Below are 26,745 nucleotides of genomic sequence, written 5' to 3'. Positions count from 1 at the left end.
AGTGGGATCGACTGTCCGGGTGTGGCTTGGCACCTTCAGACCTCACCTCTGCTGTGAGTGGGAGACGTTATCAGGCTCAGGTGACCCTGCTGGGCTGGTATTGCCCACCAGCGCCTGTGGTTTTAGTTGTAAGAGTCTGCGAGGTCCAGGCGCCTCGGGTGGGGTTTGCACAACCGGCCGTCTCCTGGCCCCTGTTGGGAAGGGGGCGGGGCCGGTTCTGCCAGTTCAGGAACCTGTGGGGTGTTGGTGCTGCTAGGCCCTTCCCCTGCTAAACTGACTTCCTAGCGCCTGATGGGAGCTTCCCTGCCTGATTTGGGGGTTCTTTGTTCCCTCAGGGGTGGGGGAGGGGGAGGGAGGGCACTCACTTTTGCTGCTTTGTGTGTGTGTCCCGCGCAGCCGTTGGCCCTCCAGGGGTTGGCTAAGTGTTGTGGTGGCTTCCCTGGTTCCCGGTTTCTGCCGTGCTGGGTTCCCTTGTCCGAACCCGGTGTGGACCCGGACTTCTTGTCCCTGCCGGTGTGTGTCTTGCTCCGCACCCTGCCTTGTGTCCGTGGGGTCTCCCGCTATATGGATTCTGCGCTCCTGGCAGCCTGTCTGCCGATCACCGGGTTCCCCTTTCCCAGCCTGACCCTGTTTGGGCCAGGGTCGGCTGGTGGGGGGAGGGTGCCCCGGTGAGTCTCCGGCTCCGTGTAGGTTTTCAGTTCTTCTTTTTTGCTCCTTTTTGTTTTCCTGTGTTTCTCCACTGCTTCTGGCTGCTGGTTTTGCTGGGTTCTTGATGGGGTGTTGGGTGTTGGAGTTCCCAGCTCACTATGCCGTTGGAGCGAGTCGGGGTGCCTCCCTATTCTATCGGCGCCATCTTTCCTCTCTGGATTAATAGTCTTAATTTTTGTGGTTAGTCGTGGGGCTTGAACTCGGGGCCTGGGTACTGTCTCTAACCCCTTTTGCTTAGGGCTAGTGCTCTACCACTTTGAGCCACTGTTCCACTTCCAGTAATCTGATGGTTTATTGGAGATAAGAGTCTCCCTTTCCTGCCCCAGATGGCTTTGAGCCATGATCCTCAGATCTCAGCTTCCCAAGTAGCTAGGATTACAGGCATGAGCCACCAATTCCCAAGCTTTAGGTCTTAATTTTCATACAGCCCAATTACTATTTTTAATAGTGTTTTGTTAGCCCTATTTAAACAATTTTCTGTTAAATGTATTTATTGGGCTCTTAATTTTTGCTACTGTATTTTTCATTTATCATAGTAATCATAATAGGTTTTATCTTTGGATGGTAGAAATATATGAAGCCACTTTTTCTACATTTTTCCCCAAAATATTCTATGTGTTGCTTAGTGCTATCTGCTCCTGGTGCTGGTCCTAAATTGTTACTCCTTTGCAACAAGAAACAAAACCTGAGAGTGAGGAGCCTAAGCAGCTGTTGCACCTCTATATTGTAGCTTGGGCCTGACTGGGCCCTGAAGCTTCCTGGAATAACTGCAGAACATGTCAGTGTGAAGCCTGAACAAAATGCAGTCTAAAATAATCAAGGTAGCCAGAGAGACTTCATTTGACCAGAGTCAGTTAAAGTTAGAATGCTTTAGCCATTGTTTGTAAGATGCTTCACTGCCTTGTTTGATAATTGTGCTGTATACTGGAATATCAGCAGATAAATATTTGAAGTACCAGGTGCTCCACCAGGCAATCAAGCCCCTGACAAGTTACTGCCCCAATAAGTAACTAATGTATACATAGCAGGAGGGGACTGATGCCAAAAGCCCCTTGCAGCACCCCCCACTAACAGTCCTGAGGTCGATAACAGGTAAAAGCTGACCCCAGATGTCTTTTGCAAACTTTGACTAACTGTCTTGCTGTTAAGCCACAATGCCCCAACTAATCAGGAATAGATAACACACTAAAGGTTAACCAATCACTTCTTTTTAACTGAGAATCCCCTAGACTTGTTTATTATAAAAACCCGGTGTAATCTGTGCTAGGGGCCTTCACCCATCTTGGCTGTGTCCTTGTGGGCGTAGGTCCAAGCTCGAGCTTGCTAATAAATGACTCTGCTTTTGTATTGGAATTGGCTTCTCGGTGGTCTTTGGGGGGGGTCTCGAATTTTGGGCATTTCAAGAGTAAATGCCTAGAACCCTTGTAATACACCATAATAACTTTTCCTGTCTGTGACTACCAAGTGATCCTTTGTAGAATGATTAAAAGTAAAAGGCTACTCTTGTGCTTGATAATTAGAGAAGTCCTCCTCTATTTCATTGGGGGGGGCAGTCTTGGGGGCTTGAACTCAGGGGCTTGTACTGTCCCTGAGCCTTTCCATGTCAAGGCTAGCACTATACCACTTGAGCCACAGCACCACTTCTAACTTTTTCTGTTTACGTGGTACTGAGGAATTGAACCCAGGCCTTCATGTGTGCTAGTCAAGCACTCTACCATTAAGCCACATTCCCAGCCCCCCTATGTCATTTCTAACACCAGAAGGCATTTATTTAGATCAGGGACTGTGAGTGAAGGGGATGTGGAAGTGAATGTAAGCTAAACTACTAAAGAGGAGATAGAAAAGCTGTAATAGGATGCAGCAGTGGTACTCACTAGACACTATGTTGAAAATAAACTATACAATTTGTGGGTTGGTTGGAAGAGAAAATCTGAGAGAGAGAGCAAAGGAAAGAGTGACATTGTCCAAAAGGAAATGTACTCTTCACCTGACTTTGTAACTGTATAACCCCTCTGCACATCATCTTCATAGTAATAATTTTAAAACAAACTTTTAAAAGGAATCTCTAATAGTACAAAGAAATGAACTGTGTTGGGGCTGGGAATATAGCCTAGTGGCAAAAGCACTTATCTCGTATACATGAAGCCCTGGGTTCGATTCCCCAGCACCACATACATAGAAAATGGCCAGAAGTGGCGCTGTGGCTCAAGTGGCAGAGTGCTAGCCTTGAGCAAAAAGAAGCCAGGGACAGCGCTCAGGCCCTGAGTCCAAGGTCCAGGACTGGCAAAAGAAAAAAAAAAAAAAAAAGAAATGAACTGTGTTTAGAAGGAACTAAAAGTTTTTTTTTTTTGTTTAGATTGAGCATCAGTATTAAAAATCATGGATGACTTGAGTAAAAGAACATCTGCCTAGCAAGCACAAAGCTTTGAGTTCCAATTCCAGTACCACAAAAGAAAAGAAAGAAAAGAAAAAAGCAAATGCCTGTTTCATTAAGTCTGAGTGGGCAGCTGGCACAGGCCAACAGGCTCCCATTCTCTATGGCTTGGCTGAGATAAATGCAGTCTGCCCTTTGCTCTGAGTTGTTGCAGGCATGGGAGATAAATAAGGCTTGAGATTAGCAAGTATTTTGTACAAATCTTGGGGAATGACCAAGGTGAGTTTTAATACACGTCTCACAGACATCTCAGGAAGGTATGCCATCCAGGGCAGTGTGCTTTTCCGAGTCCTCAGGATGCCAAATACATTGCTAGAGCATTCTTTTTTTTTTTTTTTTTTTTGATGTTTGCATATTTATTTACTACTTTTATGTTCTTGAAAAAGGGAGGGTTGCTTTCCATTGAAGGGGGAAAAGGTTGAGTAGGCAGAATAGTGTTATTAGTTTCAATCGCAGACATCACTGCAGAGCAGGCATATTCTCCACACTCCTGGGAAAGGCACCCTGCGGGTTCTTTTGGTGTTGCACAACCTTGTCAGAATTAGATAGGTTTGTTAATGTTTATACAGACTTATTTTGCTTCAAGTGGAGGTATTGCTGCTGGTGGTTGGGTTTGATCATCACAGGTTTATTTATTTATTTTTCCACACACATTAGTAGACCCAAGCTAGTTTATTTACAGAAGAATTTTAGTTGTTTTTCCTAATTTGTATTTCCTTACATCAGACCAGTGCATGGTGATCCTCACCTGCAATCTCAGCTACCTGAGAGGAGGAGTCAGGAGGAAGGTACCTTTAAGGCCTAAAATTCAAATTCTGTTTCAAAATAAGATTTTAACAAGGTAGGATGATAGGATGTGGATCCATGGTAAAGCTCTTGTCTAGCATATGCAAGGCTCTGGGTTCGATCCTCAATACCTCAAGATTAATTATTTTAAACTCTTAACTAGTGAAAAAAATACATCAGAATCGGTTAGCAAATCACATTTGCTTTTAATTATCTCATTCACATTGCTTCCTCTTTGGCTGCTGTTCTGGCAACAGTTAGGTCCCCTCACTCAGGAAGATGCTTCTGATGAGGGTGTGAGCTGCGTGAAAACAGGCCCGAACCAGGGCTCTCAGAACAGGAAAACACGGAATCGCAAAACCACCTTTCTCCCTACTCCGAAAGAGATTGGGAACCAGAAAACCTGGAGCCTAGAGCTCAATGCAAACAAGGAAAGTAATGTTCCAGGAATGAAGCCGCCTTTCCCACACTCCAGAGCAAGATTGATCTTGAGAAATGCACTGACCACTGGCTCCTCTGGCCTCCTCCAGCAGGAACGGCCCCACGCCAGCATGTTTACAGGAAACTTTCTGCTTCTAGTTCTGTTTTGCTTGAGTTCAGGACCCCCTGAACAGACCACCAGAGACCAAGACCGATATAAACAGCAAAGAGGTGTTTATTGCGAACTAGCTCCGTCCTCCCCTGGTGATGCTCAGAGGCCCCGAGGCAAATTCTAGCAGTCTTTTTATATCATGAAAAAAACAACTCTTAAGCCATCTGGGGAAACTTCCACACACTCAGGCATACTTATGATTAACAATACATCACATTAAGCAAGCAGAGGGAAATAGGCTAATCTTATCTATAGTTAACTTTGTTAGCAGAGGGCCATAGTTAACTCTGTTAGCAGAGGGCTAAACCACATTCCCAAAGTTAAGCTTCAATCTCTGTTTATATCTTACACATACATTCTCCGTTAGAGACATTCAGCAGTTTTTCTCAAAAAATGTTTTGTGCATGCTTTCTGTGTAACCTCCTGATTTAGGGGAGAGCAAGCTTAGATTTTTAAGATGGAGTCACTTAGGTCTTTTCATTCCCTCATTTCTTTTCTGAGCCTTAGAAACATGGGTTCCTTTGGGTTGGTTTATAAGATGTTACCTCACCATAGCATACAGGTGCGTATTGGGCCCACAACACCAGCATTAACTCTATCTTTTACAAAGGCAATAAGTTTGCTAATTACATGTGGTCCAATAGTAAGCACAAGCAAAAGTATTATTAGGGGCACCATAAGGGTAGAAATTAAGGTAGTCAGCCGAGGGAAGTTGCTCACCCTTTTCCTTAGGCTACACATAATGAGCAAATCCAGGCTTCACATACTTTGTAAAACCATCTCAGCGAGGGAATCAAGCAGTTAAAGATATTTACATGAGGGGCTGGGGATATGGCCTAGTGGCAAGAGAGCTTGTCTCATATACATGAGGCCCTGGGTTCGATTCCCCAGCACCACATATGCAGAAAACGGCCAGAAGCGGCACTGTGGCTCAAGAGGCAGAGTGCTAGCCTTGAGCAGGAAGAAGCCAGGGACAGTGCTCAGGCCCTGAGTCCAAGGCCCAGGACTGGCCAAAAAAAAAAAAAAAAAAAAAAAAGATATTTACATGAAATCATTCTGGCTTACATTTAGATGACATCACACAAGTCCCTTAGCCCTGCAGATGCAGGTACAGATAAACATAGTTTCATACCGAAGCCCCAATTCTGACCCTATTTATATTATAGCCAATTTGATTACATACCAACTTTACTCATGAATGTCTTCCTTTTTCTAACCTAAAGGGAATCACTTGTCTTCCCCAGTTCTCTTTCTGAAGTCCCCATTCATGCCCTTATCCCCATTCATGCCCTCTTTTACTTACTCAGCGACTTACTTGAACATTCTGTGACAATTAACAATCCTTACTTTTTAAATCCCTTTGTTATCCAGAGGAAACCATCTTGTTTGCCCTATCCCTTTCTCCAAGGCTTTCTCTACTAACTTTCCTCTCTACATTTCCTGGGGCTTCTTTGCTGCTAGAGTTTTAAACTGTCTACATTTTCCTCTGGTTTTGGAATCTGGTTTGTCTAACTTACTGTGACTTCACCCACAGGCTGTTGGGGAAAACCAAGATGGGGCAAGGGTCAGTCCAATGGTCCAATGGGACTGCTGCTCCTAAGAAACCAGACCAGAGCCAACTATCATGAGTTACTATTTTAGAGTGATTTCTCCAGTTTCCAGTGTCTCTAAGTGCCTAACGTTGGCCAGTGGCATCTGTAAGATCCACCCCCAAGGGCTCCATGAAGATGCTCCCAGTAGTTTAAATTTCTGTCCAGTTACCTTGGTAACTGGCACACCTGATGGCAGTTACCTCCCTCTCTTCTCTGAGGTCACACCCTAATTCATCTGGACACACTCCCACCCCAGGCATTGCCTGGAAGTGACTCTCCAGCCTGTCATACATGCTTTGGATTTAGCAACAGGCCATCTGTTCCATGGAATTGTGTACTTGAAAATCTCTTACAATATCCAATTTTCTTAATAGAGGTAGTTAATTCCAGTCAACTCAAGAATGTCCCTCCAAAATTTTAGTTTCAGCAGATCCGAAGCACTTTCCAGAAGAAATCAGCTGCATGTGATAGAGTCCCATCTGTTTTTTACCAAGATAGGGCTGCACATGGTGAAGATGTAGATTCTTTCAGATAACTGTCAGGCAGGGGGCGTGGCAGCAGCAGGTAGCAGTGCTTCCCAGTGGCTCCAAAGGAATGTCACACCTCCTGCTGGGCTGCCTGCAACTCTGCATAGACTCTTTGGTAAGAAATATTCTTTTATGTGGGGTTTCCAACTCAACTGACATCCTGTCTTCAGAAAAGCTTCCGGTAAATTCCAAAGTTAGCTGGAAAATCCAGAATCCTTGGCCAAAAGTTAGGAGACATTTTAAACTGGCCTTATCTGAAAGACACTATAGGAAATCTTAGATATCTTTTATAATGTGAAAAAGAAAAGCAGTTTACTGTTACTTATTTAAAATAATTATGATGTACTATTTGCCACTGATCAGTAGCTGTCCAGCCTCATCCACACACAATCACTGAGCTCAAGCCACAATAAAATTGACAGTAAGCAGGACACAGTTTTTAGCAGCAAAGAGCACTGTTTTTACAGGAAACAAAAATCTAGAATCTTTCCCATGTGCTTAAATTATTATTTCAAGGAAGATAACATTCCTTGAATAACTTAAACTATTTTACTGTACCACTTACTGTTTTCAGTAACTAAACCTTTTAAATTATTATTTTTTTATAGGCCAACATAGAAGATTTGGCCTGCAATCATCTCTCACAAGTGCAGTTTTCACACTGTTTACCATTTACCTACTCACTGTAATCCCTTGATCTCAATGGGTAGCTAATGGCCAAAGATCATCCATCTTCTGTAATTTCTTCAAGCTGACTCATGGGCGTTGCTTACCTAGTTAGGATCCTATTACCTTAAACTGCTTTACCAAGGGGCAGCAGGAAATTATTAATCATTTAACTTTTAACAATTATACAAACCCTCTCTTGGGTTACAGCACTGTAGCCTCTTATCATTTTAATTTGTATAGGCATTTTTTTTTTTTGACTGGCTGAGGAAACCCAACAATGCCTAAATTACCTTTGTAGGCCTAGATCTCAATAAAAACAATTTTAGGTCCACAAGCTTTCTTTCCTGAACAAATATGCTAGCTCAGAATTCTTGTTGCCAATTAGAACTTTGAATAGATGCAGGGGTTTGGGATTTTAAACTATCCCCCACATGAGACAATCTTATCACTACTACTCACTATTACAAATGTCTGGCAAGTTCCTGTGCAGTAACAGACATGGGCATTAGAAAGGCATGCTTACAAACTATTCTTCTAGGATCACCCGGCTCTGATTAACTTTCAAAGGGCCAAGCACACATGACTCTAGGGTCTGACACCATCTCTGCCATTTAAGCAGTGGCTTACTGCGTCCGATGCTCCATCCTTTTCATCCCAGGAGTGACTTTTCCATTCTGAGGTAAATGCACCTTTGGCATTTTGCTTGGTCAGTTGCTGGGCTTGGGCTCGGGGCCTGAGTGCTACCCCTCAGCTCTCCAGCTCAAGGCTAACACTCTACCACTTTTGAGCTCTAACATAACTCACAACTCTGTTCCCAGCACTCTGCTGGCTGACTAGAGATGAGACTCTCACAGGGACCTTTCTCTGCCCGGGCTGGCTTTGAACCACTGATCATGAGTCTGTAAGGCCACCTTATACTCCAATTAAAGCAACAAGGTGGTCCACACAGAAATAGTTTTTAAGTATGATCTTAACTGGAACTTATTAAGGACCAAAGTTACATCTGACAAACTTGTAGGAATCGTCTGTCCTCTGTGAATCTGTCTTCAATTTTTACAAAAACCTGCAAAGTAAACTGGAGTAGCAATTAAACAATCATTTGGTAGCCAATACTTTCCTTTGTCCAACTTAAAACAGACATTTAGGACAAGTTTTATTTCCAAATCTCATATCTAGATATCCTTTTTTTTTTTTAATTTTAAAGTGTTTTTTTTTTTGTGTGTGTGTGTCTTTCCTGAGTTTCGGACTCAGGGCCTGAACACTGTCCCTGGCTTCTTTTTGCTCAAGGCTAGCACTCTGCCACTTGAGCCACAGCGCCACTTCTGGCCATTTTCTATACATGTGGTGCTAGGGAATTGAACCCAGGGCTTCATGTATGGAAGACAAGCACTCTTGCCATTAGGCCATATTCCCAGCCTGAAATTTTAAAGTCTTTAACATTACTCTCTAGCACTCTGGCTGCTCAAATTCTTTATCTAGAAATGTATTTTAAAGCCTTTAAAAGTAGAGGCTTTTACACCTTTGCCTCAGCCTTATTTACATCCGAAAGACTCTGAAACCCAGGGGTTTCTAGCCTCCTGGTTGCTTGTTTTAAGAGTCACTTATTTATTAATTATTTTAATTAATTAATTTATTTTTCCCAACTACTGCATGAAGACCTTTAAACTCAAAAGACAATTTTTCCTTAATGCGAGAATTATAATTACAAAATTAGAAATATCCATTCAGCTTTCCAATAAATTAGTGAGAAATATTATCCTGTTTTGCCATTTTTTCCTACATACAGAGAGTTAATGAGAGTTTATTTCTATCCTCATTAGTTTAATTTATATACTTTAAACTACTCTCCTGATTATATGTAACTTAAGATAGTTAAGAGTCTTACTATTACATCACAGTATACAAATAAAATTTAGTACCTGAATCATTAAACTGATGTCCAAAACAATTGTAACAAAAGTACTTTTAACAGTGTTCACCAGAATTACAAACACAAGAAATCCAGTCTCAGCATCTTTGCTTTTTCAATACATCCAAATTCTAAAAATAGCACAGAAATCAAATCACAACAGGTAAATATGAAAAGGGCCTAAGTGACTCCATCTTAAAAATCTAAGCTTGCTCTCCCCTAAATCAGGAGGTTACACAGAAAGTGTGCACAAAACATTTTTTGAGAAAAACTGCTAAATGTCTCAAGTGGAGGATGTATGTGTTAGACATAAACAGAGATTGAAGTTTAACTTTAGGAATGCAGTTTAGCCCTCTGCTAACAAAGTTTTACTATAGCCCTCTGCTAGCAGAGTTAAGTATGACCCTCTGCTAACAAAGTTAACTATAGATAAGATTAACCTATTTCCATCTGCTTGCTTAGTGTGATGTATTGTTAATCAAACATATGCCTGACTGTGTGGAAGTTTCCCCAGATTGCTTAAGAGTTGTTTGTTTCATGATATAAAAAGACTGCTAGATTGTGACTCGGGACCTCTGATTATCATCCAAGCTAGCTCACAATAAATGCCTCTTTGCTGTTTGCATCTGTCTTAGTCTCTGGTTGTCTTTTCGGGTTTCTGAACACGAGCATAACCTTGGGGGCTCATCCAGGATACCTCCCAAGTCCACCCAGACACCTGATCGAGAGGCGATGAAAATCCGGCTGGTAAGTGAAGGGAAGGCATTGCCAATCTGTGAGATTCTGCACTTTGGATAATCTGTGAGATTCTGTACTCTGATTCTGAGTGGATTGCCTCATTCCAAAGGCACCCGTATTTGTGATTGACGGATTCTCTGTCCACAACTGCCTTTAGTCTCAGGTTAGCAATCCACGACTGCAGCGAGTTCTTTGTCACATTTGTGTTTGTGTTTGTGTAGTTGTCTGGCTGTTTTGGTTGTCTCTGGCTGAGGGGGAAGTGGTCCCCTCAGAACTTAAGCAGGTCCCAAACCACTGGGAGAGCCTGGTGGCAGAAGCTTTTGTTTTAATATAAGTATTGTATTGGGTATTGCATATTTTATGGTAAATGTTTTTTGGACTGATAGAAAGGACTGCTGAATGTTGCCTTGAAGGTAAGAGGAAGTGAACGGAAAGGTGAGGAGTTAGGATTGGAAGCAGAAAGTGGAAAGGACTGAGTGGATACTCTGAGAGATGGTTTTTGGGTGTTAAGCATAAAGAGATAAATGCTGTCAGGTTGTATTACTGAGAAAATAAGCATAATGAGACACACTCACAACATCCTCCCCCCTTCCAGCTAAATTCCTCCTAGGTATCGGGCCTCAACTGAGAACATGGCAAACAGAAGACTTCAAGGAGTGACTCCAACTTCTCTTTCTCTTTAGGTCCCCAGTGGAATTCTCCTCCCTTCCTTTTCTTAGCAGCGTTGCTTCTCCAGATTTGTCAAACTGCTTGCCACTTTTTTATGTTTGTCTGGTTTATGTCAAATGCTCTGAGTTGTCTGAATGATGTGGTTAATTGGTCTGTGATGTAAAAGAGAAAGTGAAATTGAAAAGAGATTGAGTACTGAGGAGACTATGTTTGGTGGTAAATTAGGAAAGAAAGTAAAAGTAAATCCAATCAGATACTAGAAAAGATTGTGTTACAAAAAAGAAAAAAATTGCCTACATTCGTTATAGGACTGGTCTGGACTGTTCTTCTCTGCTTTCTCTATCTCCTGACTGTGACTGAGGAAATGGGACAGACTTCTTCTACCCCCCTGGATTTATGTTTAGCTCATTGGAAAGATGTACAGGCAACAGCTCACAATCAGAGTGTGAGTGTCCACAAAAAGAACTCTGGGGGACCCCCACCCAGCCGTCAGCAGAAAATTATTTGGTGTACTAAAATGTTTTGGTAAAACTATCAAGCCCTGGAAAATGAGGCTGGAGAATGCTAAAATCATTTGTTAAAAGTTTTGTCTTAAAATTTGGGTGTGGCAGGAGTAAGATTGGCAAAAATACCTCTTGCCACAGGAAAATGTACAACTGGTGTGGGGGTTCTGGCTGTATACGTAGAGGGGTGGTCCCCGATTGACCTCCCCTCCTCCCGCCCTGGGACCGAATGGCTGGAAGCCACTCCTACGCCTTCCGGTCCGGAACCGGAAAGAGTAGTTCTGGCTTGGCCCACCTCCCATCTCTATCTTGGGTCCATGTGGATGCCTTCAAGATGGTGCCGCCGGTGCCCAGGGGCGGTCCTATTGGGGCGTGACGTGATGCTACTCTGGCCGAGACAGCCTGGCTCAGCCAATTAGCAAAGCCCGCCTTCCTGCCTTCCCGCCTTCCCCACCATAATAAAAGTCTTCCCTCTGCCCCCTGGGCAAGGAGTTCAGTTCAAAACCCCAGACTGCCTCCCTGGAGTCTTCTTTTTTCTGCACCTATCGCTGACATGTGAGAAGGCGCAGGGGCGGGAGATTTCAGTAGCTCACTCTCCTTGGCTAAATGCAGCCCAACGAGAGCACGCTTTCACCTTCTGCAGGCGGAAGATAAGGCCAAGTGCACTCTCATAGTTTTTGGGGTTCGGGCATTTCCCCGGGAGATAGGGGAAAAGGGATTCATCAGATCCTGACAGACCGGTATTAATTTTGCGTGCTTTTAAGTTTTTAAACAAATATTTGTGTATGAGTATGTGTGTGCGCGCGTACGCACATGTATGTATGTGTATGAATGTGACTGGGTGATGCAAAAATGGGTGAGTTTAAGCTTAACCTGCAGGAAGCCATCAAGTTCAGGCATTATCAAATGCTTTAAAAGATTAGTGCATTGTTTTTTTTTGTTTTTTTTTTTTAAAAACAGAAACAAAAGGTTTTTTTTTTTTTTAAAGGATTTCTAAGGGTTCTTTAATTTGCAGTCAAAAAAGTGTTTAGTGAATTAAGATGTTTTCACTGTCATCAAGTAACCCGATTTGGCAAAGGGCATTGGGAACTTAAAATTTATTTTCCTTCACTGCTAAATATCAGAAATTTGGATATAAAGGTTTGTCACTGTTAAAAACACAAACTGCTTTTGTAGCCACTCCACATGGTGGGACAGTCATGGGGATGGCCATTCATGGTGGAAGAGGGCAAGCTGGCATGAATTCATGGAGACCTATGGAGTCAGGATGGAGCCAATAGAAGACTTTCTTTTGTCTCTTTGTTTTCAGGTGAACATTGGAAATCTTGTGGTAAAAAATAAATGATTTGACTGGAATTTCTAAAACTATCCCTTGAGAGGTACTAAGAATTGGAAAAGTTTTTTTAAATGGTTAAAAAGTTTATTTACCTAAGGTGATTTGATTCCTGTGCTATTTTTGCAATTCGGATGTATTGAAAAAGCAAAGATGCTGAGACTGGATTTCTTGTGTTTGTAATTCTGGTGAACACTGTTAAAAGCACTTTTGTTACAACTGTTTTGGGTATTAGCTTAATGATTTAAATACTGAATTTTATGTGTATAGTGTGATGTAATAGTAAGACTCTTAACTATCTTAAGTTACATATAATCAGGAAAGTATTTTAAAGTATATATATGAAACTAATAGGGATAGAAGTAAACTCATTAACTCTCTGTATGTAGGAAGAAATGGCAAAAAAGGCTAACGTTTCTCACTAATTTATTGGAAAGCTGAATGGATAAGTATTTCTAATTTTGTAATTGTAATTCTTGCATTAAGGAAAAATTGTCTTTTGAGTTTAAAGGTCTTCATGCAGTAGCTGGGACTGACGGAAAAAAAAATGGCTTTTTTTAAAACAGGCAGCCAGGAGGCTGGATGCCCCCTGGGTTTCAGAGTTTTGGGATGCAAATAAGGCTGAGGCAAAGGTGTAAAAGCCTTGACTTTAAAGGCTTCAAAATACATTTCTAGATAAAGAATTTGAGCAGCCAGAGTGCTACAGAGTAAATATTAAAGACTTTTAAAATAAAAAAAGGGTATCTAGATATGAGATTTGGAAATAAAACTTGTCCTAAATGTCTGTTTTAAGTTGGATAAAGGAAAATTATGGCTACCAAATGATTGTTTAATTGCTACTCCAGTTTACTTTGCAGGTTTTCTGTAAAAATTGTAGACAGAGGACAGACGATTCCTACAAGTTTGTCAGATGTAACTTTGGTCCTTAATAAGTTCCAGTTAAGATCATACTTAAAAACTATTTCTGTGTGGACCACCTTGTTGCTTTAATTGGAGTATAAGGTGGCCTTACAGACTCATGATCAGTGGTTCAAAGCCAGCCCGGGCAGAGAAAGGTCCCTGTGAGAGTCTCATCTCTAGTCAGCCAGCAGAGTGCTGGGAACAGAGTTGTGAGTTATGTTAGAGCTCAAAAGTGGCAGAGTGTTAGCCTTGAGCTGGAGAGCTGAGGGGTAGCACTCAGGCCCCGAGCCCAAGCCCAGCAACTGACCAAGCAAAATGCCAAAGGTGCATTTACCTCAGAATGGAAAAGTCACTCCTGGGATGAAAAGGATGGAGCATCCGGATGCAATAAGCCACTGCTTAAATGGTAGAGACGGTGTCAGATCCTAGAGTCATGTGTGCTTGGCCCTTTGAAAGTTAATCAGAGCTGGGCGATCCTAGAAGAATAGTTTGTAAGCATGCCTTTCTAATGCCCATGTCTGTTACTGGGCAGGAACTTGCCAGACATTTGTAATAGTGAGTAGTAGTGATAAGATTGTCTCATGTGGGGGATAGTTTAAAATCCCAAACCCCTGCATCTATTCAAAGTTCTAATTGGCAACGAGAATTCTGAGCTAGCATATTTGTTCAGGAAAGAAAGCTTGTGGACCTAAAATTGTCTTTATTGAGATCTAGGCCTACAAAGGTAATTTAGGCATTGTTAGGTTTCCTCAGCCAGTCAAAAGAAATGCCTATACAAATTAAAATGATAAGAGGCTACAGTGCTGTAGCCCGAGAGGGTTTGTATAATTGTTAAAAGTTAAATGATTTATAATTTCCAGTATAGAGTAAAAATCCTAAAGGACTTCTGACCCTGCTGCCCCTTAGTTTAAGGTAATAGGATCCTAACTAGGTAAGCAACGCCCATGAGTCAGCTTGAAGAAATTACAAAAGATGGATGATCTTCGCCCATCAGCTCCCCTTTGAGATCAAGGGATCAGAATGAGTAGATAAATGGTAAACAGTGTGAAAACTGCACTTGTGAGAGATGATTGCAGGCCAAATCTTCTATGTTGGCCTATAAAAAAATAATAATTTAAAAGGTTTAGTTACTGAAAGCAGTAAGTGGTGCAGTAAAATAGTTTAAGTTATTCAAGGATCATTATCTTCCTTGAAATAATAATTTAATCACATGGGAAAGATTCTAGATTTTTGTTTCCTGTAAAAACAGTGCTCTTTGCTGCTAAAAACTGTGTCCTGCTTACTGTCAATTTTATTGTGGCTTGAGCTCAGTGACTGTGTGTGGATGAGGCTGGACAGCTACTGATCAGTGTCAAATAGTACATCATAATTATTTTAAATAAGTAACAGTAAACTGCTTTTCTTTTTCACATTATAAAAGATATCTAAGATTTCCTATAGTGTCTTTCAGATAAGGCCAGTTTAAAATGTCTCCTAACTTTTGGCCAAGGATTCAGGATTTTCCAGCTAACTTTGGAATTTACCACCAAAGAGTCTATGCAGAGTTGCAGGCAGCCCAGCAGGAGGTGTGACATTCTGTTGGAGCCACTGGGAAGCACTGCTGCCTGCTGCTGCCATGCCCCTGCCTGACAATCATCTGAAAGAATCTACATCTTCACCATGTGCAGCCCTATCTTAGTAAAAACAGATGGGACTCTATCACATGCAGCTGATTTCTTCTGGAAAATGCTTTGGATCTGCTGAAACTAAAATTTTGGAGGGACATTCTTGAGTTGACTGGAGTTAACTACCTCTATTAAGAAAATTGGATATTGTAAGAGATTTTCAAGTACACAGTTCCATGGATGGCCTGCTGCTAAACCCAAAGCATGTATGACAGGCTGGAGAGTCACTTCCAGGCAATGCCTGAGGTAGGAGGTATGTTCAAGTGTATTGGAGTGTGTCCAGATAGACTAGGGTGTGACCTCAGAGAAGAGAGGGAGGTAACTGCCATCAGGTGTGCCAGTTACCAAGGTAACTGGACAGAGATTTAAACTACTGGGGGCATCTTCATGAAGCCCTCCTGGGGGTAGATCTTACAGATGCCACTGGCCAACGTTAGGCACTTAGAGGCACTGGAAACTGGAGAAATCCACTCTAAAATAGTAACTCATGATAGTTGGCTCTGGTCTGGTTTCTTAGGAGCAGCAGTCCCATTGGACCATCGGACTGACCCTTGCCCCATCTTGGTTTTCCCCAACAGCCTGTGGGTGAAGTCACAGTAAATTAGATAAACCGGATTCCAAAACCAGAGGAAAATGTAGACAGTTTAAAACTCTAGCAGCAAAGAAGCCCCAGGAAATGTAGAGAGGAAAGTTAGTAGAGAAAGCCTTGGAGAAAGGGATAGGGCAAACAAGATGGTTTCCTCTGGATAACAAAGGGATTTAAAAAGTAAGGATTGTTAATTGTCACAGAATGTTCAAGTAAGTCATTGAGTAAGTAAAAGAGGGCATGAATGGGGATAAGGGCATGAATGGGGACTTCAGAAAGAGAATTGGGGAAGACAAGTGATTCCTTTTAGGTTAGAAAAAGGAAGACATTCCCTAGAAAGTTTGAGTATGTAGCAAATAGTATCAATATGTCTTAAAATTAGAGCTTATGAGTAAAGTTGGTATGTAATCAAATTGGCTATAATATAAATAGGGTCAGAATTGGGGCTTTGGTATGAAACTATGTTTATCTGTACCTGCATCTGCAGGGGTAAGGGACTTGTGTGATGTCATCTAAATGTAAGCCAGAATGATTTCATGTAAATATCTTTAACTGCTTGATTCCCTCGCTGAGATGGTTTTGCAAAGTATGTGAAGCCTGGATTTGCTCATTATGTGTAGCCTAAGGAAAAGGGTGAGCAACTTCCCTTGGATGGCTACCTTAATTTCTACCCTTATGGTGCCCCTAATAATACTTTTGCTTGTGCTTACTATTGGACCCTGTGTAATTAGCAAACTTATTGCCTTTGTAAAAGGTAGAGTTAATTATATGCTATGGTGAGGTAACATCTTATAAGCCAACCCAAAGAAACCCATGATTGGTTTCCAAGGCTCATAAAAGAAATGGGGAAATGAAAAGGGACTAAGTGAGTCCATCTTAAAAATCTAAGCTTGTTCTCCCCTAAATGAGGTCGTTACACAGAAAGCATGCACAAAACATTTTTTGAGAAAAACTGCTGAATGTCTCAAATGGAGGATGTATGTGTTAGATATAAACAGAGATTGAAGTTTAACTTTAGGAATGCAGTTTAGCCCTCTGCTAACAAAGTTTTACTATAGCCCTCTGCTAACAAAGTTAACTATAGATAAGATTAGCCTATTTCCCTCTGCTTGCTAAGTGTGATGTATTGTTAATCAAACATATGTCTGACTGTGTGGAAGTTTCCCCAGATTGCTTAAGAGTTGTTTGTTTCATGGTATAAAAAGACCGCTAGATTGTGACTCGGGACCTCTGATCATCATCAGCGGAGGTCTGAGCTAGCTCGCAATAAATGCCTCTTTGCTGTTTACATCGGTCTTGGTCTCTGGTGGTCTTTTCAGGGGTCCTGAACGCGAGCATAACAAATGAACTTTTTAACCATTTTAAAAAACTTTTCCAATTCTTAGTACCTCCCAAGGGGTAGTTTTAGAAATTCTCACCAAATCATTTATTTTTACCACCTGGTTTCCAATGTTCACCTGAAAACAAAGAGACAAAAGAAAGGCCTCCATTGGCCTGTCCCACAGAACGGCCTATCTCCATCCTACTCCTCAGAACTTGATGAACTGTCCTGGTGCCGGCTTATCCTCTTCCACCATGAATGGCCATCCCCATGACTGTCCCACCATGTGGAGTGGCTACACAAGCAGTTGTTATTTTTAAAACAGTAACAAACAAACCTTTACATCCAAATTTCTTAATATTTAACAGTGAAGGAAAATAAATTTCAAGTTCCCAATGCCCTTTGCTAAATCAGGTTACTTGATGACAGTGCAAACATCTTAATTCATTAAGATACCCACTTTTTTTTTAATTGCAAATTAAAGAACCCTTAGAAATCCTTTTTTTTAACTATGCACTAATCTTTTAAAACATTTGGTAATGTCCAAACTTGATGGCTTCCTGAAGATTAAGCTTAAACTCACCCATTTTTGCATCACTCAGTCTCAGTAAACACATTCATACACATTCATACATGTGCGTGCGCATACATATACATACACACTCATACACAAATATTTGTTTAAAAACTTAAAAGTGCGCAAAATAAATACTGGTCATACATTTTCCAGTGGCAAGAGGTATTTTTGCCAACCTTACTCCTGGAACACCCAAATTTTAAGACAAAACTTTTAACAAATGATTTTAGCATTCTCCAGCCTCATTTTCCAGGGCTTGATAGTTTTAGCAAAATATTTTAGCACACCAAATAATTTTCTGCTGAAGAAGACTGGGTGGGGGTCCCCCAGAGTTCTTTTTGCAGACACTCACACTCTGATTGTGAGCTGTCGCCTGTGTATCTTTCCAATGAGCTAAACATAAATCCAGGGGGGTAGAAGGAGTCTGTCCCATTTCGTCAGTCATATTCAGGAGATATATAAAAGAGAGAGCAACAGTCCAGACCACAGCAAAATCAATTTTCCTCTCTCAGTAATACAACCCGATGGCATTTATCTCCTTTTTGCTTAACACCCAAAACCAGCTCTCACAGTAGCCACTCAATCCTTTCCATTTTCTGCTTCCAATCCTAACTCCTCACCTTTCCTTTCACTTCCTCTCACATTCAAGCCAACATTCAGCAGTCCTTTCTATCAGTCCAAAAAACATTTACCATAAAATATGCAACACAAAATACAATACTTATATTAAAACAAAAGCAATACCATAAAATAAACAACAAACACCTAGGTCTTCTGCCACCGGGCTCTCCCGGTGGTTTGGGACCTGCTTAAGTTCTGACAGGACCACTTCCCCCTCAGCCAGAGACAACCAAAACAACCAAACAACAAAAACAAACACAAACACAAATGTTACAAAAGAACTCGCTGCACAGCGTGGATTGCCAACCGGAGACCAAAGGCAGTTGTGGACTGAGAATAATGGGAGGGGAGAGGGACTTCTCCCACAGACCCCATCGGCGGCCCTATAGTGCATCCACCAGGACCCTTTGCCAACTTGAAAAAAACCAGGCAACCAGAGTACTTGCTGCTTGGCATGGATTGCTAAGTGGAGACCAAAGGCAGTTGTGGACAGAAAATCCGTCGATCACAAATACGGGTGCCTTTAGAATGGGGCAATCCACTCAGAACCAGAGTACAGAATCTCACAGAATGGCAATGCCTTCCCTTCACTTACCGGCCGGATTTTCACCGCCTCTCGATCAGGTGTCTGGGTGGGCTTGGGGGGGGTATCCCGGAGAGCCCCCAATGTTTTGCTCAGTTCAGGACCCCCCCCAAAAGACCACCAGAGACCAAGACCGATGTAAACAGCAAAGAGGTGTTTATTGTGAACTAGCTCCGTTGTGACACTCAGAGGCCTCAAGTCAAAATCTAGCAGTCTTTTTATATCATGAAACAAACAACTCTTAAGCAATCTAGGAAAACTTCCACACAGTCAGACATATGTTTGATTAACAATACATCACCCTAAGCAAGCAGAGGGAAATAGGCTAATCTTATCTATAGTTAACTTTGTTAGCAGAGGGCCATACTTAACTCTGCTAGCAGAGGGCTATAGTAAAACTTTGTTAGCAGAGGGCTAAACCGCATTCCTAAAGTTAAACTTCAATCTCTGTTTGTATCTAACACATACATTCTCCGTTTGAGACATTCAGCAGTTTTTCTCAAAAAATGTCTTGCAGGTTTTCTGTGTAACGACCTGATTTAGGGGAGAGCAAGCTTAGATTTTTAAGATGGACTCACTTAGGTCTTTTCAGTTCATTTCCCAGAGAGGTATAAAATCTACAACAAGGGATACAATCAGAATAAATAGGTTCACTCAACAAAAATGCTGCTATAACGACTCCTGGTTGCTGAGGTTTTCAGCACATTATTCCATGCTGGAAACGCCAGGGCTGTCTGAGAACTCGGGGCAGCCACACTCACCAACAGGTTTGTGCAGGATACACAAAAACACAACCCTCCTTTTTTCAGTGTACATGGCAAAGAACCAAGACTCCATCGTCAAACAAAATTACTTTGAACATTACAGTGCACAGAACAAGAGGGAGACACCTTCTTCTCAGAGGGTGACTGGAAGGCATTGTGCAAAGGTTCGTGTCCTGTGAGGAGGAGGGTGGAGCTCAGTGCCTGTGGTCTTCATTAGCTTGAACTCTGGCTCTTGGGCCGCTGCAGCCTCAGTGGGGGCCGATTCCTGACCATGGTTGGCTGTCTTCTCCTCCCCCTCCTCACTGTCATCGTCGTTGTCTTGGGGATAGAGGTCTGGGTACTTCTGCATGCATTCCTGCATGGCCCGGAACTGGTTCACACAGTCTGACCCCTTGATATCATCTGCGCTGTAGTGGAAGCAGAGAAGGTGGACTTGAACTGCTCCCCACAGGGCCGCTGGCCATGCCCCCAAGGCACGGCCAGTTCCAGTTAATGTCTCCATTTGGCAGTATCAGTCCGTGCTCCTCATATGGGTCGTTGGGGTCATCAGCCACCAGCTCTGCACTCCTGGGAGCTTCGTGGTCTTCTTTGGTCACAAATATGATTCGATCTTTCCCATCCTGCCGACAGTAGGCCATCGCTGTGCCCGGGGCTGGGACCTCGCAGAGGTGGCGGCTGTGGAGGGAGGTGGAGCGGACACAGGGCACACTTGGGCGCCGCAGGCGGCTCTGAGGCCCGCGCGCCTCCGCCACCTACGGGCCTGCCTGCCATGGGCCTGCCGCGCGCCTTCGCAGCCCTGGCCTGGTCATCTCAGGTTTAGATGGGGAAATTTTAGGAAAGTGTGATGGTAGTTTGATTTTCTTTGCTTTTAGTTGCTGAATAGATAATATATGCCTAAGCATTGGGGGAAGCTTCTGCTTGCCAACCCTCTTAAGTCCTTCTGATCACACACCTTGAACTGAATCTTGAAAGAGTTGCTTCTCTTGTTAGGTGTTGAATTCCATGTGCCTAGTCTAAATGCCGTTGGACTCTAGTGTTGATTGTTGATGTGAGGTGAACGGAATTGGCTGCCTTTGGATAACCCCCTCAAATGGAACTTGGTATTATTTGTTTTTGTTTTGTTTTTCATTTTGCCCAATAGAACCATCACAACTGGGAGATCCTGGATAGAAAAGATTGCACATATTCATCTAACTCGTGGAAGATGGACAGTAATTTTACAAGAATATGTATTTCAGCATCTCCAGGATGTCTGTTTTTTTAATTAAATTTTATTGACAAGGTATTGTGCAAAGGGGGTATAGTTACGTAATAAGGCAGTGAATACATTTCTTGTGATATCTTACACCCTCATTTTTCTTTCCCTTCCCTTGATCAGGTAGGCATATATCCAATATCCAGTGTACCAAAATCATATACAGTAACCACACAGGGTAGGCAACAGGAAATTCACCTAGAACTTTAAAGATAATGTCAACAGTAGAATCCTCCTGTGTCCTTCTTTTGGAGTTGTTTTTGCTTATCCTTGTCTTATATGATCATCTGTACATAGCTGTTGAGCTATTGTGATCCACTGATAGGTTTATTCTAGACCTTTTTTATGTTTAGTAGTTGTTTGGCTTTAGATACATAATGTAAAGTCGCTGGCCCAACCTGGCCTTGGACTCAGGGCCTGAGCACTCACTGTCCCTGACTGGGCCATTTCTTTACAAATGTACCTGGAAAACATACACATTTATATACATGTTTCATCAAAATTTATACCATACTCTGAAAATATGAACTAGCCTGCCTTTTGTATCCATGTTCATTTTTACTCATCTTTTTCAAGAGCTTGCAGAGCTAGTGTGTCCAAGGATGTGTTCATGGGTGTGAGAACTAACATGGCTGACAGGAGGAATGTATTTACCCAATCTTGGGCAATTCTCATGTATTATTAGTACTCTATGATGCTTTTTCAGGCATTTCCATTCAGAGGAGTTGGTATTAGGGTGAGAGTCTGCCTGCCTTTTGCAGTGGCTTTGCAGGCTCTTCGGCTGAACAGAGGCATTTGGGGATAAGTGCCCTCCCTTCTCCTTTACTCTCTTGGTGTTGAACCCCTATCAAAGGCAGGGCTAACTGTCTCATACAGGGGGTGGGGGTATGAAGGATGTGCAGACAGAACCAGCTCTCAGCAGCAATCCCTAGCCCAGCACTACTTCTCCACATACCAACTCAGACATGGGATGGGGCCTTTGTTCCTTTTGGGGGGACTATTATATGTGTGCATCAGAGAATACAAACTCTGCTAATCTTAGTTACACAGTTTGACTTTTTCCATATATTTCCAGTCCCTGATTTTCTATTTTCATTGCTGGGGATCAAACTCAAGATTTTTCACATGCTAGGCAAATGCTTTAGTACTGAGTTGCACCCCCAGCCTTTGGGTCCCTTAAAGTTCTTTTGAGGGCCTGGGAATATAGCCTAGTGGTAGAGTGCTTGCCTCCCATACCTGAAGTCCTAGGTTCAATTCCTCAGCACCACATATATAGAAAAAGCCACAAGTGGCGCTGTGGCTCAAGTGGTAGAGTGTTAGCCTTGAGGGAAAAAAAAAAAGAAGGGACAGTGCTCCGGCCTTGAGTCCAAGCCCCAGGCTTTGGCTGGCTAGAGGAGTCATCCAAGAGTTCTCCTGACTCTGCTTGGAGTGGCATTAGAGTGTTCATATGTTGTACACACACACACACACACACACACACATACACACACACACTGGTAGAATGTGCAGTCCTGACTTTGAGCTGCAGTTCCCACCTTTCTGGGGGAAGCTAGTATCCTTGCAGCCCAAAGACCCTCTATTAGCATTTGAATATTTTTGTCCCCTTCAAAATTCCTGTTGGAAACTTAATCCCCAATGCCACAGTGTTGAGTGTTGATAGTAGAGCCTCTGGGAGATGTTTGGACTAATCCAGTTATAAAAAAGATTTTTTTTTTTGAGAAGCAGGATGTGGTAACTCATGTCTCTAACCCTAGCTGTTCAAGAGGCTCAGATCTGACGATCAAAATTCAAGTCCAGGGCTGGGCAATATGGCCTACTGGCAAGAGTGCTTGCCTCATATACATGAAGCCCTAGGTTTGATTCTTCAGCACCACATATATAGAAAAAGGCCAGAAGTGGCACTGTGGCTCAAGTTGGCAGAGTGCTAGCCTTGAGCACAAAGAAGCCAGGGACAGTGCTCAGGCCCTGAGTTCAAGCCCCAGGACTGGCAAAAAAAAATTTCAGTACAAAGTACCCAGTGCATGATATTCTGTTATAGCAGCACCACATGGACTGAGATACTCCCCCTCACTACCAGGCTCACATCTGACTTATTTTTTTCCAGTCCTGGGCCTTGAACTCAGGGCCTGAACACTGTCCCGAGCTTTTTTGGCTCAAGGCTAGCACTCTACCACTTGCGCCACAGCACTACTTCTGGCTTTTCTATATATGTGGTGCTGAGGAATCGAACCCAGGGCTTCATGTATACGAGGCGAGCACTTTACCACTAGGCTATATTCCCAGCCCCACATCTGACTTCTTCAGATGTGGTTGGCAAAGGAGGCTAAATCCCTTTACCTTACTTGCTCCTCAAAAACTCCAAGCTCCACTTTCTCCCTATTTTCCCTGGATACCACTTGCTCATACCTGAAGTTAGGAGGGGGCCAGGGTTCACCTTCACGAAGATCACCTTGTTCCCTCCTTCTTCCCCAAGCCAGGGCCTTTACAGACTCCAGGAAGTAGGCCCAGTGAGATAGGATTAGAAGAAAATGGGTCCTTCATCCCAAGCTGTTCGAAATACGTTAATCACTGACCTGGGTGCTGCAGAGGGACATTTTGTAGAAAGGAAGTACACTTGTGTGCATGTCTGTGGGAGAAGCAGAGTTGGGCTCAGCTTAGGAGAGGAAAATGGGGTGTAGAAAGTGAGAAGAAAAACCTTGTTGGGAGTACATACTGCCAGCCTCCCCTTTACACTCACAGGCAAGCATGGGGCAGGCCCAGAGAGCTTAGTGGCCTGTGGTCTCCAGGTCATGAAATCTCTAACTGGATGACTCTGTGGTTCTGTGATGTCACCAAAAGGAGAAGAATGGGGAGCTGGGCTCAGCTCCATCGGCTCCGATTTTTCTCTCCTCTGAATTCTGATAGTTTTTGGGATGAGGGGAGGTGAGCTGAGTGACCAATGTGACCCAGCTCAGTCTCCCCTCAGGCCACCTCAGCCCCCACCACATTGATGGAGAGAAATTAGCCAGTGAGAGTCATTTCTGCAAAAGCAGAGCATCTTTTATGAAGCTCAACTGATCTAAAGAACAGCCATGAAAAACAGCTTTTTATTCTTCTGTTTCTAGAAACTTAAAGAACAAGAGAACTCATTCAAGCTGAGCTGGAAAAAAAATGTTTGGACAACCTGTGATCATGAGAATGGACCAGTCTTCTAAAACGAATCCTATGAGTTTTGAAACCACCGCAATCACTTTTTTCATCATCCTTCTAATTTGCTTCATTTGCATCCTCCTTTTATTGGTTGTTTTTTTATACAAATGGTATAAATCCATCTTGATAAATTGGGATCAGAATTCATATCATAGTAGATGTATCTAGATAATATATGAAGCAGTTTAAAATAGAACAAGTTAATACCTCAGCTATCTGCTTTTTCCTTGTCGGGGTTCTAGAAATGCTAATTTCCTGTTTAAAAGTGAGCGTCTCACATCACATGCTAGAATTAAGACTATTCTTCCTTTTCTGATTGTGTGTGTATTCTGGTTCTGGCTGGGGGCTTGAACTCAAGGCCTGGGCACAGACACTGAGCTTTTTTGCTCAAGGTACTAGAGTTATGTCACTTGAGCTATAGCTCCATTTCTGGCTTTTTTGGTAATTAATTGGAGATAAGAGTCTCACAGGCTTTTCTGCCCAGGCTGATTTTGAATTGGAATCCTCAGATCTCAGCCTCCTGAGTAGCTAGGATTGCAAGAATGAGATGCTGGTACCTAGCCTGATTTTTTATTTGTTTTAAGTTTTCAAGGCAAGAGAAGAGAAAAAAAAGAAAAGTCAACTTGTATAAATACTAATGGAGGTGAAGATTGTTTAACTACTAACGAGACAACCAATCAAGGAGAGCAAGAAAAGTAAGTACTCAAGGTAATGGCAGGTGATATTGATGAAGATTTAAACCGTGTTAATTTTTTCTCCTATTTTTGCAGTACTACAAATTAAACTTGGGGTCTCATTGCTAAGCAATTGCTCTACCACTTGACTACTCCCCCAGTCCTTTTGCTTTTAGTGTGATTTTTCAGATAGAGTCTTACACTATTTCCTCCAGCTGGCCTCAGACCATGATCCTCTTGTTCTCTATCTCTCTGGTAGCTGAGACTACAGATGTTAGCTGCCATGCCTGATCTATTGATTAATTTTTCTAGGATGCTAATTCAAGCCATAAACTTGAATGCACCACCAGGGCCCAGCATTCTTGTCCAGAGGCGGAGTAAAGAAGTGTTGGCCACACCCTTAGAAGAGGAGGACAAAATGAAAGAGACACAAGAGCCTGAGAATGCTGGCGAAAATGATCAGCAGGTGCTATGCTTCATTCATTCTCAAGTTTCATATTAATGTTTGAAAAGGAGGAAAACAATTCAGCTAGGTATCAGGGGAACTGCAGTCTTTCACTTAAGTTCGTACCTGGAATGAGTCCAGTGTCCACAGTCACTTAAACCATTTTTCTAAGCCTATCATTTCCCATTACACCAATTACACGCCAATTACGCGTGTCAAGCCTCGATGCTTACTCATTCTTGCATTCTTTTCTTGGTCAGTCATAGGGCTTGAACTCTGGGCCTAGGCACTGTCCCTGAACTCTTAAGCTCAAGTCTAGTGTTCTACCACTTTGAGCCATAGCACCACTGCCAGTTTTCTGGTGGTTAATTGGAGTCTCATGGACTTCCTTCTCAGGCAGACTTTTAACCAAGATCCTCAGATCTCAGCCTTCTGAGTAGCTAGTGAGGATTACAGGCATGAGCCACCAGTGCCCAGCTCATTTTGCATTTTTACATTCCTTTTTTTTGTAACTATTCTCTCTTCATTTTGTTTTTCTTAGACTTCTAGGATCTCAGAGGTGTAAAAGACTTTATAGGTCTTTCAGGGATCTACCTATTTCACATTACACATGTAAACATGAGACAAGTTCATCTTCCCACTGTGGCTAATCTTAGAGCTAGCACCCACGACCCTCAACTAGACTGGTCCTTCTTGCATAGCAGCCAAACTCTGCGTGGAACTTCAAAAGCTCTACCTCCAGGGTCCTAATGACAACCAAACACACACCCAGCCCCCACATGACCATGGGTTTCACTTTGTCAGCAAAGAACAGTTGTATCACTGTAGGCTTTGGCAACTGTGGAAATGCGGTGGTGTGGTCAGGATGTATAGTGCTTTCCTAAATAATTTCCAAAATCTTTTCCTGTTTCTTATTCTCAAGGAACATTAACCCTGCATTTTTTAGAAGCAGAGATCACATGTTTATAAATTGTTCACTTATGCTGTTTGTCCCCTTTCTCTTGCAGGGCAAAAAAGTTCAGAAAGTGCCCAGAATTGTTTCTAGAACTCCTTCAGTTGTTGAAATCCATAAAAGACCTTTAAAAGGAGTGACATTTTCTAAGGAGGTTATTGTTGTGGATCTTGGGAATGAATACCCTGAACCTCGAAGCTATCCTCGAGAACATAAAGAGAGAAAATGAAGCTCAAAATAAGGCTGAGCGCCAAAGAAGTGTCACCTTGGACTAACACTGAAATGACAGAGGGTACCAAGTCATGTTGAAACAGCAAAATGATGGGAATTAATTAAGCAAATACTAATAGTGTTTTACCTTTGTGCAGCAAGAAGTGAGCCATGTGCAAAATTCTGTAAGTAAAACACGCAGAGCTTGAATATACTTTAAAAAATCTCAAATCTAATTTCAGAAAATTGATTATATTAGGTGTCCTTGAAAGTCTCTACTCAAACACGTGAATAAAGGTTCTTGTGTTTATACAGATGTCTATTAGGTGAATTATATTCTCTGGATGCTCTAGCACAAGCATTCATGACCAAATAACATTATAATTAGCATCATAGAAACTTCCAGTAATTCGGGTTTGGGTCTCTTGTCTAGTCTTCATTGAACTCAGTCCTGACAAGTGCTTTTTAAGGTTGGTCTAAAAGCAAAGGTCAACTACCAGCAACAAAACATCCTGTTACTTTAGGTAAGTCCTGAGATTACACA

General features: G+C 42.4%; 1 protein-coding gene and 1 pseudogene across 2 annotated transcripts; one reads left to right on the top strand and one right to left on the bottom strand.

Annotated features, from left to right (window-relative positions):
• Positions 1-1,923: 1,923 nt before the first annotated feature.
• On the bottom strand, positions 1,924-20,151 carry LOC125356889 (annotated as a pseudogene). The gene is made up of 2 exons (XR_007211977.1): positions 19,392-20,151; positions 1,924-1,933 (listed from the first exon to the last, which is right to left on the bottom strand). The product of XR_007211977.1 is annotated as a mitochondrial intermembrane space import and assembly protein 40-like (transcript).
• Positions 20,152-23,935: 3,784 nt separating this feature from the next.
• On the top strand, positions 23,936-26,220 carry C8H2orf74 (chromosome 8 C2orf74 homolog). Its single transcript, XM_048352190.1, has 4 exons — positions 23,936-24,030; positions 24,505-24,615; positions 24,907-25,060; positions 26,047-26,220. The coding sequence occupies exons 1-4, from the start codon at positions 23,936-23,938 to the stop codon at positions 26,218-26,220; spliced, it is 534 nt and encodes a 177-aa protein (XP_048208147.1).
• Positions 26,221-26,745: the final 525 nt, after the last annotated feature.

This window comes from Perognathus longimembris, chromosome 8 (assembly GCF_023159225.1).
Source record: "Perognathus longimembris pacificus isolate PPM17 chromosome 8, ASM2315922v1, whole genome shotgun sequence".
In the NCBI taxonomy this organism is placed as follows: Eukaryota; Metazoa; Chordata; class Mammalia; order Rodentia; family Heteromyidae; genus Perognathus; species Perognathus longimembris.
This window is presented reverse-complemented; position numbering and strand designations above follow the sequence as displayed.